General features: G+C 36.7%; 1 protein-coding gene across 8 annotated transcripts in view; it reads left to right on the top strand.

Moving 5' to 3' along the window:
* The window catches only part of FOXJ3 (forkhead box J3), a 202,879-nt gene that overhangs the window by 150,001 nt on the left and 35,790 nt on the right, over window positions 1–17,088 (top strand). For all 8 annotated transcript variants that reach the window (XM_055392999.2, XM_055392956.2, XM_055392983.2 and 5 more), the window contains one exon: window positions 1,712–1,795. In XM_055392999.2, the coding sequence (XP_055248974.1) occupies window positions 1,712–1,795 (84 nt within the window). The remainder of the gene's footprint in view (window positions 1–1,711; window positions 1,796–17,088) is intronic.

The following is a 17,088-nucleotide window of genomic DNA, read 5'->3' on the forward strand; positions in this document are numbered from 1 at the left end:
CAAGTTTGTAGTTCCTACCTAGCAGGTTCTTACCACATCTGGTAGACTCCTTAGCTGAAATGTAGTGACCGTTTTGAAAAGATAACGTAGAAATACCCCAGCAGTAGCTGGGTGATGAAATGAGCATTAAGCTCAGGTACCTGCATAGACCAGGATCTGAGACGTACACACCTACCTTGTACCCCAACAGTGTACACTGACATGTACATAGTAATACCCTGTACACTGATATTCTTGGTGCAGTTTGTTAAACAGCTTTTTTTCCCTTCTCATTTCAACAGATGTTAATTGAGTACTTGCTTTGTGTCTGACATTGTGACTGGCACTGTGGATATAGAAACGAGTAAAATAGTCCCTATCCATACGGAATTTATAGCCTAGAAGGGGATACAGACCTGTAAACAGAATTGAATGTTAATTTGCAAACAATGGTCTAAATGTGTAAAAAGTGTAGAGATCTTGCAGAGGGAGAGAGTGATGAATTCTTGGGTATGGCAGGACAGTCAGAAAAGGATTCCTTTGGATAATCCGAGGTAAAATTTGAAGGTGGAATATGAGTTTGTCATTTGTATGGTGGGTATTACAAGTAGTGAGGTCAGCGTGTAGGACAGGAACAGATAAACAACATGGTATGTTCAAGAAAGTATAAGGAGATGATTCGTGTTGGGCATAAAGTTTGAGGATTGATAGGTGAGGGTTGTATTTCCCCTCATTGTTAAGCGTTGCCTTAAAAAACGGCCTAGGAAGATGAATGAGATAGTAGAGGTGAAGACTAAATTTGGATATGATCACTGGGATTAATTGTAAAACTAGGATATACATTGTGTTTCTGTTTCTGAAATGCATATCTTCCTCCCTTCCCTCTTTCCCTTTCTTGAACTCCCCTCTTTCATGCTTTCCTCCCCCGTGTGTGTGTGTATAGAGGCGGGATAATTGAGGGAAAAAGAGCTAAAAATCCAGACTTTGTTTCTGTTTGTTTTTGTTCCTGGTTCTCACAATTTTGAATGGGAAAGCCACTTTATCTTTCTGTGTGTTGCTCTTCTTGTTTGTGTAATATTTGCAAACTTATATTATCTATGGATCTATGCTTTTCCAAAGTTTTTTTTTTTTTTTTTGGAGAGTCACAGTTTCTGAGTACCTGGAACACAGTAGGTGCTCCATACATATTTTCAAATGAATGCTGTGATAACTTGTCTCAAAAAGTAAGAGAGAATAGTTAAGTCACGACAGAGTAAGCAGTAAAAAATTTATGTACATATCATTGCTTCTCAGGAACACTTACTATATAAAATGTGTTCAAGCAGTTTGTCTTTAAAAATGTTTCACTAACCATGTAGATTTGTGAGGTCCTGGGCTATAGAAACTACATTATCTTTATACATTAAATTCTTCTATTGTCATATAATTAACGTCTGTTCAATTGAGAATTACTATAAAAATGTGTTTTGTTGATCATTTTCTTTCTAATTTTGGTGTGGCAGAAGTTCTTGGATTTGGATTCTTTAGTTTATGAAAGTTTTCTTTTAATAATGTAATTATAAGTGGATATATTCTTATATAATCTTTTTCTCAGTTCAAAACAAGTGTTTCTTGTGCTATTTTTCCATTGTATTTGCAGAATGTTTGCTTTTGATGCAAAGGATTATAAAAATCCATTTTAATATCATAGGTTTGCTGTAATATACTGTTAATATAATTTCTTTACCTCTAGGGGTCCTACTGGGCAATAGACACCAATCCGAAGGAAGATGCGCTGCCTACTCGGCCAAAGAAGAGGGCACGATCTGTAGAACGGGTAAAGGCTCTTTTTCATAAATTTAGTGTAATGCATTGAATATGTCTGAAATACAGATTTTGAAAGTTCTTTTCCAGTCTAGCACATGTAACTATAATGATGGTAAGATTTTATTTGTGTAGCATTTTACATTTTTCAGAACACTTTTCAGACTCATTTTATTTGATCTTAACTCTGAGGGACAGTTTAGGAATTAAGTAAAAGGTTTTGTCATAATTAGGGCGCAGGTGTCGTTTGAGACTTGAATCCCGCTCTCTTGAGTTTTAATTTGGTATTCTTTTCTCTACAACATTTAGGAATAGTTTTATGTAACACAACTATTCCCTTCTATTATAGAGGATCAGTTTGGTTGCATTGAATTTTCCCCATTGTCCTCAAAATACCTTTTCCTGGTTCTTCCATTTAATAGTCACTTTGTACACAACATTTCTAAGTTGGGTGCGTGTGTATTGCTTGTAAGATAATTCTTACTTGTGAATTAATGGTTAAAATTAATTTGCAAGAGTGAAAGTAAAAAGGAACTATAGTTAATATCCTAAGTTGTCTATTTTAACATATTTTTAGTCAGCACTTTGACTGCCGTCAGCTTTCCTTATCCTTTCTACATTTCCAGCATCTCAACTAAAACATACAAACACATATCCATCCTACCTTACTGTTCTTCAAGACCCATTTCAAATGTTAACTGCTTTGTGAAGCTTCGCTTACTCTCTTCCATTTGTGTTCTTGTAGAATTTTTATAAAACTCTTTTATGGAATTTCTTACACTTTGTAGAAATTATTTGTTTTTATATTTGTCTCCTCTACTGGAATATGTGCCCCTTAAGGGCAGAGAAAATACCTTTCATTTGTATCTCCAGTGTTACCATTTTTCACAGCTTATAATAGATACTAGTAAATGTTTGCAGCATGAATCAGGGCAAAGAGAATAGGATAAGATGGAAGAAATGGAGTAAATGCTTGTCAAATAAATTTGTTCTGTGCCCATTCCCGGTAAAGGGTTAAAACTTTTGAGCCTCAAAGATAAAGATCTCAAACTGGGATTAGGTTGGGATCACATGAGTTCATGAGGTACAGCAGCAATGAGATTTAGTAAGGAAGATTTATTGGATTCAGCAGAGGGAATTCAGTAAGCCAGTTATCAAGATATATAAAATGAATTCTTAGGCCAGAACAACTTTTGACTTTACACAAACCAGAGTTTAAGAAGTTAAAGTTTAGCATTGGTGACATGGTCTTCTGGTAACAGAGCTAGACAAAATTTTTTTTTTTTTTTGAGATGGAGTCTCGCTCTGTCACCCAGGCTAGAGTGCAATGGCGTGATCTCAGCTCACTGCAACCCCCACCTCCTGTGTTCAAGCCATTCTCCTGACTCAGCCTCCCAAGTAGCTGGGATTACAGGCACCCACTGTGCCCGGCTAATTTTTATATTTTTAGTAGAGACAGGGTTTTACCATGTTGTCCAGGCTCGTTTCGATCTTCTGACCTCGGGTGATCCACCCACCTTGGCCTCAAACTGCTGGTACTACAGGCGTGACCCGCCGTGCCTGGCCAGAGCTAGACAATTTTACAAGAGATGTTGATAAGCTCAGTATGTTATCATTTGAGAAGGAATGAACATCAGTTTCTGCTCTCTTGCCTTTGCCATTTTTTTTTTTAAGCACTCCTCTCAGCTTATACCTAGCCTTTGCCTTTTAAAGTAGGCTTAATGCATGGACATTATATGAATGTGTGGAGTATAAAACACTTAGCATCTGTTGCCAGAATTTGAAGGAAGGGGAGCAAAATTCACATTTTTAAAAACACATAGCATTGTTAAACAATTTGGAAAAGATTGAAGAGCTGAAGAATTGTGTTCTTCTCTGTTTGCTTTTTTCTTCTGAAGTTCCTGGAATTTCAGTTATTTTTGGAAGTTGGAATTGGGTTAACAACTCTCCGTGTCTTTTGGATATTAAGCTTGCCTTTTATTCTTGTTACCTTGTTTTATTAAAGCAATCCCTCCCTATTTTTGAGAGTCTTCCTTTTTTTTCTGAGACTGTATTGGCAGTTTTATAGTGGAGGCCTAAAGAAATACAGGATTCAGGTTACAAAAACATGTGTTATTGAATGTACATTTTGGACATATATTTTCTGTATTCATTTTCTACTGCTTTTTGATCATCACTTTAAGTTTAAAATGTAAAATATTCAGAAATTTACTTTTGTGGTATATTTTCACAAAGTATTCATAACCATACCAGGGCCTTTCGATTACTAATACTGATACTCATTTTGGCCTAAGCTGGATATTGGTTGCCCCTGTAGGAGCATACAAAGAGATTAGCTATAACCAAAGGGCATATAATTAGGGGGACAGATATTATTTAACAAATATACTAAAATATAGTGTTCTTATGAAACATAATTTCCTGCCCTGATAAACTGAATTACCTGTATTTTTCCTTTAGAGTTTTTTTTAGAGTGGGAAGTGAGAGGTTATATAATATATAGTATTTTTGTTAGGACAGAGTTTATATTTTAAGTATGGGGTTTTATCTAAGAAAATGCCTAGGGCAAATAGTGATGGTCCTGAACATGACCTTCAGACATTTAAAGGATAAAAGTTAAATGTAGATGGTAAATAAATTGATACCCCTCTAAGTTCCTTATTAAATTTCTGAAATTTGTGATTCCTTTGTCCACATGTAAACATTGAAATTCTGTGTGAAAAAAATAAAAATTATTTCACACATTTTTAATTTTGAAGTGATGAGCTTTTGATGGAACAGAGAAGGCTTTCTTTCCTTTTTTTTTTTTTTTTGAGGGGAGACTGGATTTCACTTTGTCACCCAGGCTAGAGTGCAATGGTGCTGCTGGCTTACCGCAGCCTCTACCTCCCGGGCCCAGGTTGATCCTCCTGCCTCAGCTTCCTGAGTAGCTGGGACTACCACCACGCCCAGCTGATTTTTAAATTTTTTGTAGAGATGGGGTCTTGCCATGTTGCCCAGGCTGGTCTCAAACTCCTAGGCTCAAGCAGTCCACCCACTTCAGCCTCCCAAAGTGCTGGGATTATAGGTGTGAGCCACTGGGCCCAGCTGAAAAAAGACTTTCTAAACTGCTAAAGAGAAGTGATTTTTAAAAATGCAAGCAAGAGCATCTTTATGTCTTAAACGGAAGATAAAGCTTGACAGTTACCTCCATCCTAATGTTATTTTTTCTTTCTTATTTTTATTTATTTATTTTTTCTTTTGAGACAGAGTCTCAAAAGACACCCAGGCTGGAGTGCAGTGGTGCAGTCTTGGCTCACTGCAACCTCTGCCTCCTGGGTTCAAGTGATTCTCCTGCCTCAGCCCCTCCGAGTAGCTGGGATTACAGGCGTTCACCACCACGCTCAACTAATTTTTGTATTTTTAGTAGAGATGGGGTTTCACCATGTTGGCCAGGCTGGCTCCATCCTAATATGCTTAACCCAGTTCTCTGGAATACCTGTCCCCTCCATTTACATGAGCATAAGCCTGTGTGTGCTCTCTGTTCTGTTATTATTATATTTCTTCTTTTCTTAATCCATGAGTTAGTTTATAAATCTCCTTTTCCTTTTAAAAATTTATTTCATCTTATCATTTTTTAATCATATAGTGGTCCTGAAGACCTTAAACAAATTGAATAAAATTTCAGTTTATTGAAAAGATACTGAATAAAATGGACAGACTCTAGTAGGAATCTCATATTTCTTTTCTGACTTCACAACTTACTAGTTCCTGTGACTTTTGGCAAGTTGTTAAATTCTTTGCACTTCAGTATTCTCAGCTATAAGTAAGAGGCTAAAAGTCAAAACAATAGAAGATTATGCTGAATTTATGTGTCAAATGCTTTTTAAAGGATTTTATGTGTATTAACTCACGTAATTTTTAAAATAACTCTGATGAAGCTGATGAACATGGATGTTAAGTGAGTTATCCAAGGTACTAAAAAATACCAAAGCCAGAATTTGAACTCAGATAGTCTTGCCTTCACAGTCTGTGCTGTCTACAACTACATTATTCTTCCACTGGTATTTGTTATGCTGAAGACTACAACACTGAATCAAAATTCTTTTTACAGATGCATATTCTGTTGTGAGCTCATCATCCTTGATTTAAAGCAGAATTCCCTACATTAATTCAAACATATATAATTAAGTAACATAAATGTGATTATAAATGACAGAGCAAATATTAAGTAATGAATTTGGTAGACCAACTGAAGTGACTCAGAATACATAATGCTGTCTGGGAAGGCCTCTAAGGAAGAGGAATGAGACTTTGAGACTAATAATTTTGGTGCGAAAGTGGAGCTGTTTTTGCGTAGAAAATGCTAAAGGATGTTCCACTTGGAGACACAGCATGCATGATTGACTAGTAGGTAAGAAGTACAGGTGGGCATAATTGAAGACCCTTTAAATTATTGTGAAGAACTTAGGCTGGAGTGTGGATATTTAGATAAGGGGTGGACAGATTTGGTTAGATAAACTAAAGTTATGATCAGGACTTTTACTTTGGTTTGACAGCCCATAGTGTTGAGAAGTGAATCAAAACAGTTAAGGTACATACTCTTCACAAAATAACCCATTGCAAGAGGAAGATGCTGAGTAGATACAGATGGTGTTGCAATAGTAATGGCCTGAGCTAGGGATATATACATAAATGAGGTTCTCTGGAAAACTAGCGTGCTTTCTGAATGCTGTATATACCTGTAATTATATGTAGTGTCATTTTATCAGTTTGACAGATCTTTATTCTGTAGATACTGTGTGCCAGGCATTGTACTAGGGTACTGTGGTGCATACCAAGAAGAATAAGACGTAAGACACATAATTTTAGGACAAGGGTAAAGTATAGAAGGTATTTTAAGAAAGATAAACTATTGTGTGCAGAGGAAGGAGAGATTATTTCTTACTAGTACTGTCTGAGAAGGCTTCATAGGTTATGTGGCTTAGCTTTCAGGTGGAGATAGGCAGAGCAAAGTAGAGAGAATACCATTCAGGGTATATCTCTAATAAATGAGGGTTAAGTGTCTATCATTAAAAGGTATTGTTCTAGATCCTGAGGAAACAGCAATGAACAAAACACAAAACCTACATCCTGTCCTCATGAAGTTTATGTTCTGATTGAGGGGAGGGAATTTAGAGTGAGAAAGGTAGGAGTAAATACAAGATAAGAGGTCTTTATTAAAGGTATTGGGTAGAAAAGTATTAGGATTTGAGTGGGAACACGGTAGTTAATTTTGTCTGGATAAGATTTTCCTTTTTGAAGTTAATTTGCATTATAAAAATTCATGCTTATCAGACCACACCTTTTGTATTCTAAGCACTAAGTGTTGAGGGAACAGTTGGTAAACAAGACAGTCATACCCTCTCCTCACTCAAGCAGGGAAGATAAACTGATAAGGTAGGATGAATGTACATTCCTGGTGTTGCTTATTGTCTCAGCATAACTACTAGTTCCGCATTCATTCTCCAAATAGCTTGTGGATGATAAATTTTGTGGTCACAGAAAGATAAGGGTTTCTGAGAACTGTGGGGCCATGTAGCAGAGAGGCATAACAATCTAAGAATCAGGGAAGGTTTTCTTGAAGAAGTGGCGTTAATTGGAGGCCTGATGGATGAACTGAAATAGGGCAGATTAGTGGGTTTTGGAAGGTGAAAAACTGGTCGTAAAAAGGAATGCCCTCAAAGCGCAAGACAGGTCAGTATGGTTGACTGAGCATGGAATCCAAGAAAGACAGTAATTCCTTATTTTTCAACTTTTTATATCCTTTTTCTTCTTCTTCTTCTTCTTTTTTTTTTTTTTTTTTTAAATAGAGACAGGGTCTTGCTACATTTCCCAGGCTGGTCTCAAACTCCTGGGCTCAAGCAGTTCTCTTGCCTTGGCCCCCCAAAGTACTGGGATTAAGGTGTGAGCCACCTGTGTTTGGCCAGTTTCCTGACCTTTTTGCATTTTGCTTTTTAATTTGGGCTTGCAAGCAATTAAACTATTCCAAGGAAACTAGTGTCAAGGAGTAGAAGAGGGAACATATATCTTAGGTAGTTTTTTAGCAGTGGATCATGCCTATAATCGCAGTACCTTGAGAGTACTGGGCAGCAAGATAAGACCCACCTCTCCATCTCTACTAAAAGAAAAAAAAAAAAAACTGGGTGTGGTGGCACCTGCCTCTAGCCCCAGCTACTGGGGAGGCTGAGGCCAGAGGATTGCATGAGCCCGGGAGTTTGAGGTTGCAGTGAGCCATGATTGTGCCACTATACTCCAGCCTGAGCAACAGAGCAAGACCCTTTCTCAATAAAAGAAATGCCTCAAAACAGTGAGCGCGCCAAGTTACTTTTATCATGTTGATAATCAAGAAATCATATTCTTGTCTATTCATTCTTTGATCCCCCCAACCCCCTTTTTAACTTAAATCTTTTGTCTTGGCTGTTTTCTAATGTTATTCTTTGCTTATAGAAACTTATGATGCTGTCTCAGTAGTTCTCTGTGTGTGAGGCTGTTTCAGGGAGCACATGAGGTCAGAACTGTGTTCATAATAAAACTCAGATGTTCTTTGCTTTTTTCATTCATTATCGCTCACAACTTTTCTAGAGACTACATGACGTGATTTTGCCATAGATTGCTGAGGCAGATGTGTCTTCTATAATGGCAAGCATTAAAGCAATTAAAAATACGTAAATTAATGCCGTTCTTCTAAATATTTTTGTTTTGGAGAATGTTTTATGCAAAATAATATTATGTTAACATGTATGTTTATTCTTGTTGGTTTTAAATGAATTAATGATTATTGTCCTGAGACTAAAAATTTGAGAACTATTGCATTAAAGGAAGATTTTGTATCTATCCTAGGAGACTTTCCTTTTGAGAAAAAGAAAAGATGTCTGCTGTGGTTTGGGTTTCCTCAGAAGCAGACAAGAAATTGAGCACAGGTAGTTTGAGGGATGATCCTTGCAAAGTAGGGCGAGGAGATAGGACAAGGGAATGAAGCCAATAAGGGTAAATCACCCAGTCAGTTAAAACTGTTAGCACCTAGAGCTCGATCTCACTGGGGACTCTGGGAGACAGTTTAGAACTGCAGGCCAACAAGTGGGATATTTATCCATCAGTTCTTCCTTCTCATTAATTGAGTGATGCTTCTAGGGGCTTTAGCTTTTCAGCACCTTTGGCTTGCCCTGCATGAAGCCAAAGCATGCTTCCCAATCAGAAAAAAAGCACTCGAGGAGAAAGTTGCTGTTATTTGTAGTAAGCAACCTTCAGAGTGTAGGTGGGATATGGGAGGGTTTGGATGGTTTTTGCCATGTCTTTACTTTTTTTCTATTGGTGGAGTGTGTTTTCAGACCCTTTGTTTTTGTTTTTTCCTTTGCAGCCTCCTGGATTTTCAATTCCTAGCACAAGAAATCCTTTAAAAACATACTTTGTCTCTTTTCAAGTGTGTATGTGCACAACTGTTCCTCTTAAATTAGTAGACTCACGGTGTATCTTTTTGAGTGTATTGTTTCGTGTAATTGAAATAGTCTCTTCCTGGTCACGGCTTAGTGTGCCTAAGTTCCATATTCAGAGTTAAAAAATATAAGTGACGCATTCAACACTTTTACAGAAGAAGTTGGAACTCTGTGACTATTGCATATGGGTAGTGATTTCAAATATTTACTGTGTTTCTATTGTATGCTTAGCCCAGGTAAGGTACTTTGAAAGAGTTATAATTAGGAAATAATGCACTTGTTAGAAATGTAAACTGTCTGAACATTTAAAGCTGCTAGGAGTGAGGATAGGGGTGTTGCCAGTGGTAGAAAATGGAAATTCTAAAAAGAAAACTCCAAAACTTTATTTGTTGGAGACAAAGTCTCACTCTGTTGCCCAGGCTGCAATGCAGTGTTGTGACCATGGCTCACTGCAGTCTCGACCTCCTGGGCTCAAGCTATCCTCAGCTGTTTAGCTTCCTGATTAGCTGGGACTATAGGTACATGCCCAGCTAGTTTTTCTTATTTTTGTAGAGACAGGTCTTTCTTTGTGTCAAACACCTGGCCGATACCTCCTGCCTTGGCCTCTCAAAGTGCTAGGATTATAGGCATAAGCCCTCATGCTGGGCACCCAAAACTTTAGATTGCTTTGTGTTTTAGCATTATTTAAAGACCTAAAGTTTCTGTTTAGGTTACTATTTTACCGTGTTTTTACATAGTAAGCGCAAAGCCAAGTTATGTTATAAAGTCATGAGGGTATCATTTTTATTTGGTGCAACATTTATGGGAAATGGTACAGTAGACCTCCCTGAGGGGTATATGTTCCAAGACCCCCAGTGGCTGCCTGAAACCAGATAGTACTGAACCCTATATATACCATGTTTTTTTCCTAAACAGGCATACCTGTGATAAAGTTTAATTTATAAATTAGGCACAGTAAGAGGTTAACAACAATAATAATAAAGCGATACCACGACAGTCAGTCTGATAACCAAGAGGGCTGCTGGTAGTGTATACAAAGTGGATATGATGGACAAGGGATGATTCATGTCCCAGGTGGGACAGAGTGGGGTGACACAAGATTTTATCACCCTGCTCAGAATAACATGCAATTTAAAACTTATGAATTGGTTATTTTGGGAATTTTTTTCTTTAAAATTTTTAGACCATAGTTGATCACAGGAAACTGAAACTGCAGAAAGTGAAACTGTGGAAAAGAGAGGACTCCTGAACTAACCTGGAAGTTTGGAGACCTAGTTTTAAAGTTGTGTGTTATAACTTAGAATATGTATTAATTTTTCTGGCTGTAGTTTCTTTATAGAAATGTAAGTGGATTGTCAGCTGTACAGGCCTGGGAATCTGCTGTCCTACAAGTGCAAGGGCTCTGAGGTAGAGATATATTTGGCATGGTGAGAAACAACAAGGAGGCTACTGTGGCTGGACAGTGTTTGAGGAGGGAGGAGTAGTGATAGGGCTTCACATTAGAGAAGTAAGGGGTGGGAGCAGGAGGCAAATTGTGCAGGGCTTTGTAAGCCATTTTAAAGACAATCTTTATTCTGAGGGAGGTGGAAAGCCATTGGAGGGATATGAATAGAGTAGTGACATGATGTGACTTAAATTTTAACACGGTCACTCTAGCTGTTGTGTAGAATATAAGTGGTAAGGGAACAAGGGCAAAAGATCAGTTAGGAGGAAATTGCTGTGGATAGTTTTGCCTAAAATCTTATAATGCATTGTTATAAAAGTTACATGAGGGAGAAGAGGCCAGATCTGTCAACTCACTATCCTAAACATATTGGCCCTTGCGGAAAAATAACACATTATCTGCAATTATCCAGCTTTTTTTGGAACAGAGATGGAAGAAATACACATTACTTTTTCCTGAAGGTGTTTACAATCACCTGAAGGTGATTACAAGTATAATCAGTAAAAGAACTGGAGGATAGATGGATAAATAGAAAAGAGAACATTTTTCTAGGTGGGATACTCTCCATCTGGACATGTATCTGAAATTTTTGTCATGCTGTTACTTGTAATTCAGTTTCTCAATTATAATACCAGAGTGGTTTTGTTGATTAAGTGATTCCCTCACTGTGTGCCTTCCCTCTCTGAGGTGGAGTCTGAGAAAGAGTGAGGATTTAGTTAAAGGAAAGGGTGTAAGTGACCACAGAAAGAATTGCAATCTACATGCCTACTCTTAGCTGTAGAACTGAATAAATATTTATTTCAATTGGGAAAACTACTGAGTGTACATTATGTGGGAGCACTGCATGTTGTCTGCAATATATATGTCTAAGTAGAATTTCCTGGGGGTTAAAAATGGTGGAAATCCTGTCTGGTTAGAGATGGAGATCATGAAAAGTTTCATAAGAGGTCATTGTGATGAATGGGTAGGATTTTGTTTTTTTACAACACTATTGAGGGATAGTTGTACAGTTAACTGCGTATTTAAAGTTTATGAGTTGAGGAGTTTTGGGATCTATACAACTGTGCAGTTATCAACAGTGGCACGTTAACATTTTCATCATCCCCAGAAATTCACTCAACTCTTGTCCCCAGGTAAGCAGTGATCTGGAGAAAATTGACATCCTAGCAATATTGAATATTCTAATCCATAAAAATGTTGTATTTCTCCATTCATTAGGTCTAATTTAATTTCTCTGAGGAGTGTTTTTTGGTTTTCAGCATAGAGACATGGATGCTTCCAGTTAGATTTAATCCGGAGTATTTTGTTTTTCAATGGTATTGTAAGGATTTTTTTTTTTTGAGGCGGAGTCTTGCCCTGTCGCCAGGCTGGAATGCAGTGGCACGATCTCGGCTCACTGCACCTCCGCCTCCCGGGTGCAAGCCATTCTTCTGCCTCAGCCTCCCGAGTAGCTGGGACTACAGGCGCACGCCACCACGCCCAGCGAAGTTTTGTATTTTTAGTAGAGATGGGGTTTCGCCATGTTGGCCAGGATGGTCTTGATCTCTTGACCTTGTGATCTGCCACCCTCGGCCTCCCAAAGTGCTGGGATTACAGGAGTGAGCCACTGCACCCAGCCTATTGCAAAGTATTTTAAAATCCATTTTCCAATTGCTTGTAGCTAGTATATAAAAATATAATTAATTTTTGTATATTAACTTTGTATTTTATTATTTTGTTCTAATAGTTATTTAAAGATGCCTCTTGCGATTTGTCATAAGTAATTGTGTCATCTGCAAATAGAGACAGTTTTCCTGTTCCTCTCCTCCCCTCCACCCCAGATCTATATATTTGAAGGTGTGGCTCTTGCAGACAGCATTTATCAGTCTTGCTTTTTTAGCCTCTCTGAAAGTCTTTGCCTTTTCATGGAGCATTTACTTAACATTTAATGAAATCATTAGTATGACTGATTTAGGTTTATGTTTTGTTTTCTGTTTGACCTCTGTTTTTAGTTTCATCTCTTTTCCCTTTTCCTGCCTTCTTTTAGATTATTTTGGATATATTTTAGTATCTCATTTTAATTTATCTGTTGGCTTTTTAGCTATTCCTATTTATTTATTTATATCTAGGAATTTCAGTGTACATCCTTAACCTTTTGCAGTCTACTCAGTTATTAGTGTATCACTTCATATAAATGTAAAAATCTTCCAACCATGTAGATCCTCTTTGTTCTTTTCCTCGCTATACCCCATAGTTGTAATATGTGTTACATCTGTAGATGTTCATAAGACAGTGTTATAACTTTTGCCTTAAATAATTTATGTGATTTTTAAAACTTAAGAGGAAAACAGTAGTCTTTTATATTTAGCCAGTGTCTACCATTTCTGGTGCTTTCATTTGTTTCAGAAGGTCCAGGTTTTTTCTTTGCTATAATTTTCCCCTGCCTAAAGAACTTTCTTATAGTGCAGGTCTCCTAGCAACAAATTCACTTAGTTTTTCTTTCCCTGAAAATGTATTTATTTTGCCTTCATTTTAAAAAAATTTTCTGTTTCACATATATATGTATATGATATGTTATATAAATTTTTTCCCCCTTAGAGATGGGTGTCTCACTATGTTGACCAGGCTGGTCTCAAACTCTTGGCCTCAAGTCATCCTCCCATCTCAACCTCCCAAAGTGCTAGGTGTGTGAGCCACCACGCCCAGCCTGCCTTCATTTTTGAAGAGTATTTTTTATTAGATGTACAGTCTGGATTGATAATTCTGTTTTATTTTAGCACTTTAAAGATGTTCACTGTCTTATAACCTCCATCATTTCTGATGAGAAATCCACAGTCGTTTCCCAGTCGATGTTTACCTGCATGTGATATGTAGTTTTTCTCCAGCTTTTTTCTATCTTTATTTTCAAGAATTTGATTATGATGTATCTAAGTGTGGTTTTTCCTTCCATTTATTTTTATTGGGGTTTACTGAGCTAATTGAATTTGTTAAATTTGTCTTTTACTAAATTTTCAAAGATTTTAGTCCTTATTTCTTCTATTTTTTTCTGCCCTTTTCTCTCTTTATTCTTCCAGAAATCACAGATATACATTAGACCTTTTGAGATTGTCCCACAGCTTTCTGAGGCTCTGTTCTTTTTTTCATAAGCTTTTGATTCTTCAGATTGGTTACTGATCTGCCTTTAAGTTTACTGATTCTTTACTTATTCATTTCCATTTCAATATTAAGGCCATCCATTGATATATTTTTCTTTTGGATATTTTTCCATTCTAAAATTTTGATTTTTTAAATTTTTCTCTTGAGATTTCCTTTATTATATTTCCATTCAAGTTTTTTTTAACTTTATTTCATTGAGCATAAATAATTATAATAGCTGCTTTAAAATCCTTGTCTCATAATTCCAGCAACTCAGTCTTTTTTGGAGTGGGCATCTGTAGATTTCCCTTTCTGCCAAGAATGGGCTATATTTTCCGTTACTTGTGTGCCAGGTAATTTTGGATTGTGTCCTAGACATTGTGAATATTATGTTTTTATAGACTCTGGGTTCTATAATAATCTATAGAATATTGATATCTGTACTTTAGCTGGCTTAACTGTGTTACACTGTAAGCTTTCTCTTTCACCTTCTGTGAATAGTGGTTCCAATTTCAATTTGATCCTTTAGCCTCTACTTTGATGCAGATCTGTATATGCATGGTTCAGGCCTCAGCCTGGCACATTTGTGCTGTGTTATACACAGGATTATGTATTATGTCTTTCAACTTTCTCTCTTACAGGATTGCCTTTTCTCTCTGGTGGCTGGCTGTGTTTACCTCGGGTCTTTTCCCTAGTTCCTCCTGACGGAAGAACAGCTTTAGCTGTCTGCACTCCACATCTATTGCCTAATCTTGGGGCAAAGCTGCAGCAAAACAGGAAATTCACCCACATTCTTCCCAAGTTTTGACTTACCTCCCCAACCTGCCTATTGTATTTACCCTTTGGAATGCTCAGAAAGCTATTTTTTTTCTCACCATAATACTTTATAGTTATCAGCAGAAGGTTGGTCTGTAGGGGTATCACACTGCCAAACAGGAAGTGGAACTCAAATGGGTATGATTAGGGAACTCCAGAAAGGACCTTTCTTGAGCTAACTGGTGCCACCAGATTAGATTCATTGATACTTTCTTTGTCCAGAATTTCGGTTGATGGCTGCTGTAATAAATTATCCAAATACATTTTGGGATGCCTGAATCTATTGGCTTTACCGATCAGACTACTTTTTGCCTATTAAGAATATAGAATCAGTGCACCTATAAATAAAAATATGTACCATGCTATTGAGTATGTCAGAGTATGCGAAGAGAGTGCCTTTACTCTCTCTATTGAAACTGAAGTATTCATGAAAAAATAATTAAAAGCTTTTTTTTGTTTGTTTAATTTACTGTTTTGTAATAGTTGAAGCTATGTGGGAGTACAGTGCCTCATACCAAAGCTGTCACCTTTCTTATTAGTCACCATTGAGTATTCCTTTGTTTTTACTTTGTTTTATTTTATTTTTAATTGACAATAATTATATATATTTATGGGGTACAGTGTGATGTTTCAGCACATGTATACATTGTAGAATGATGAAATTAGGCTAATTAGTTTATCACTTCAGATATCATTTGTGGTAAGAACATTTAAAATCCTCGTAGCTATTTTGAAATATACAATATATTATTAACTGTAGTCATTGGGATGTGCAACAGAACACCAGAACTTTGTACCCATTGACCAGTGTCTCCTCTTTGCCTGTTCCCACTTCTGGTAATCACCATTCTATTCTCTGCTTTTATGAGTTTGGGGTTTTTTTTAGAATCCACATGTAAGTGAAATTATACAGTATTTTCTATCTGTGGCTGGCTTATTTCACTTAGCATAATACCCCCTAGACAGAATTTCCTGTTCTTTAAAGACTGAATAATATTCCATTGTGTATGTGTACCATGTCTCTTTTCTTAGCTGTAGTACTAGTGATTTTATGAATCTGGGAGCATTGGAGTTAGGTGCATGTGTATTTAGGTTTGTTATATCTTCTTGTTGAATTGATCCTTTTATCATTATATAATCGTGTCTTTTTTTTTTTAACTGTTGTTGTTTTACAGTCTTTTTTATATGATATATGAATAGCTACTCCTGCTTGCTTTTGGCTTCCATTTGCCAGAAATCTTTTTTCACTCCTTTATCTTGAGTCTTTAAGAATCCTTACATGTTAGGTATGTCTTCTGAAGACAGCAGATACTTGGTTTGTGATTTTTTTTTTTAATCCATTCAGCCAGTGTATATCTTTCAAGTGGAACATTTAGACCATGTACATTCAACATTAATATTGAAATGTGAGATACTGTTCCAGTCATGCTGTTGATTGTTACATAGTGACTTTGTTTTCTTCCTTGTGTTATTGTTTCACAAGCCCTGTTAAGTTTATACTTTCAGGAGTTTCTATTCTTTTGCGCATCAACCTTTTGTTTCAAGAACTCCTTTTAGCATTTCTTGTAGGCAGGCCTATTATTGACAAGCTTCCTTAGCATTTCCTTTTCTGAGAGACTTTATTTCTCCTTCACTTATGAAACTTAGTTTTTTTTTTGTTTTTTTTTTTTGCTAGATACAAAATTCTTGGCTGACAGTTATTATGTTAAGGAGTAAAGATAGGACCGCAAGCCCTCTGGCTTGTAAGGTTTCTGCTGAGAAGTCTGCTGTTAGTCTGATAGGTTTTCTTATATAGGTTACCTGATGCTTTTGTCTAACTGCTCTTAGACTTCTTTCTTTCACTTCGACTTTAGATAATCTGATGACTCCATGCCTTTGGTGATGTCCTTTTTGCAGTGAATCTCCCAGAAGTTCTTTGAGCTTCTTGTATCTCTAGCAAGACCAGGGAAATTTTCCTTAATTATTTCCTCAAATAGGTTTTCCAAATTTTAACTTTTTCTTCTCCCTTAGGAACACCTATGATTCTTAGGTTTGGCTCTTTTACATAATCCCATATATTTTGGAGACTGTTCATTTCTTTTCATTTTTTTTCTTTATTTTTATCTGATGAGGTTAACCTGAAAGCCTTGTCTTCGACCTCTGAAATTATTTTTTTCTAACTGGTCTAGTCTGTTGTTAAAACTTTCTACCACATTTTGTAGTTCTCTGAATAGGTCTTTTATTTCCAAAGTTCTGATTGGCTTTGCTTTAAAATACTTGTCTCTTTAGAAAATTTTTCCTTCATATCCTGAATTGTTTTTTAAAATTTTTTCTGTTGCATTTTCATCTTGTATTTCTTTGAGTAAACTCACAATTAACTTTTTGAATTATGTTATTATTGAAATGGAGTCTTGCTATGTCGCCCAGGCTGGAGTGCAGTGGCACCATCTTGGCTCAACCTCCACCTCTTGGGTTCAAGCCATTCTCCTGGCTCAGCCT

Source organism: Gorilla gorilla, chromosome 1 (assembly GCF_029281585.2).
Source record: "Gorilla gorilla gorilla isolate KB3781 chromosome 1, NHGRI_mGorGor1-v2.1_pri, whole genome shotgun sequence".
Lineage (NCBI taxonomy): Eukaryota > Metazoa > Chordata > Mammalia > Primates > Hominidae > Gorilla > Gorilla gorilla.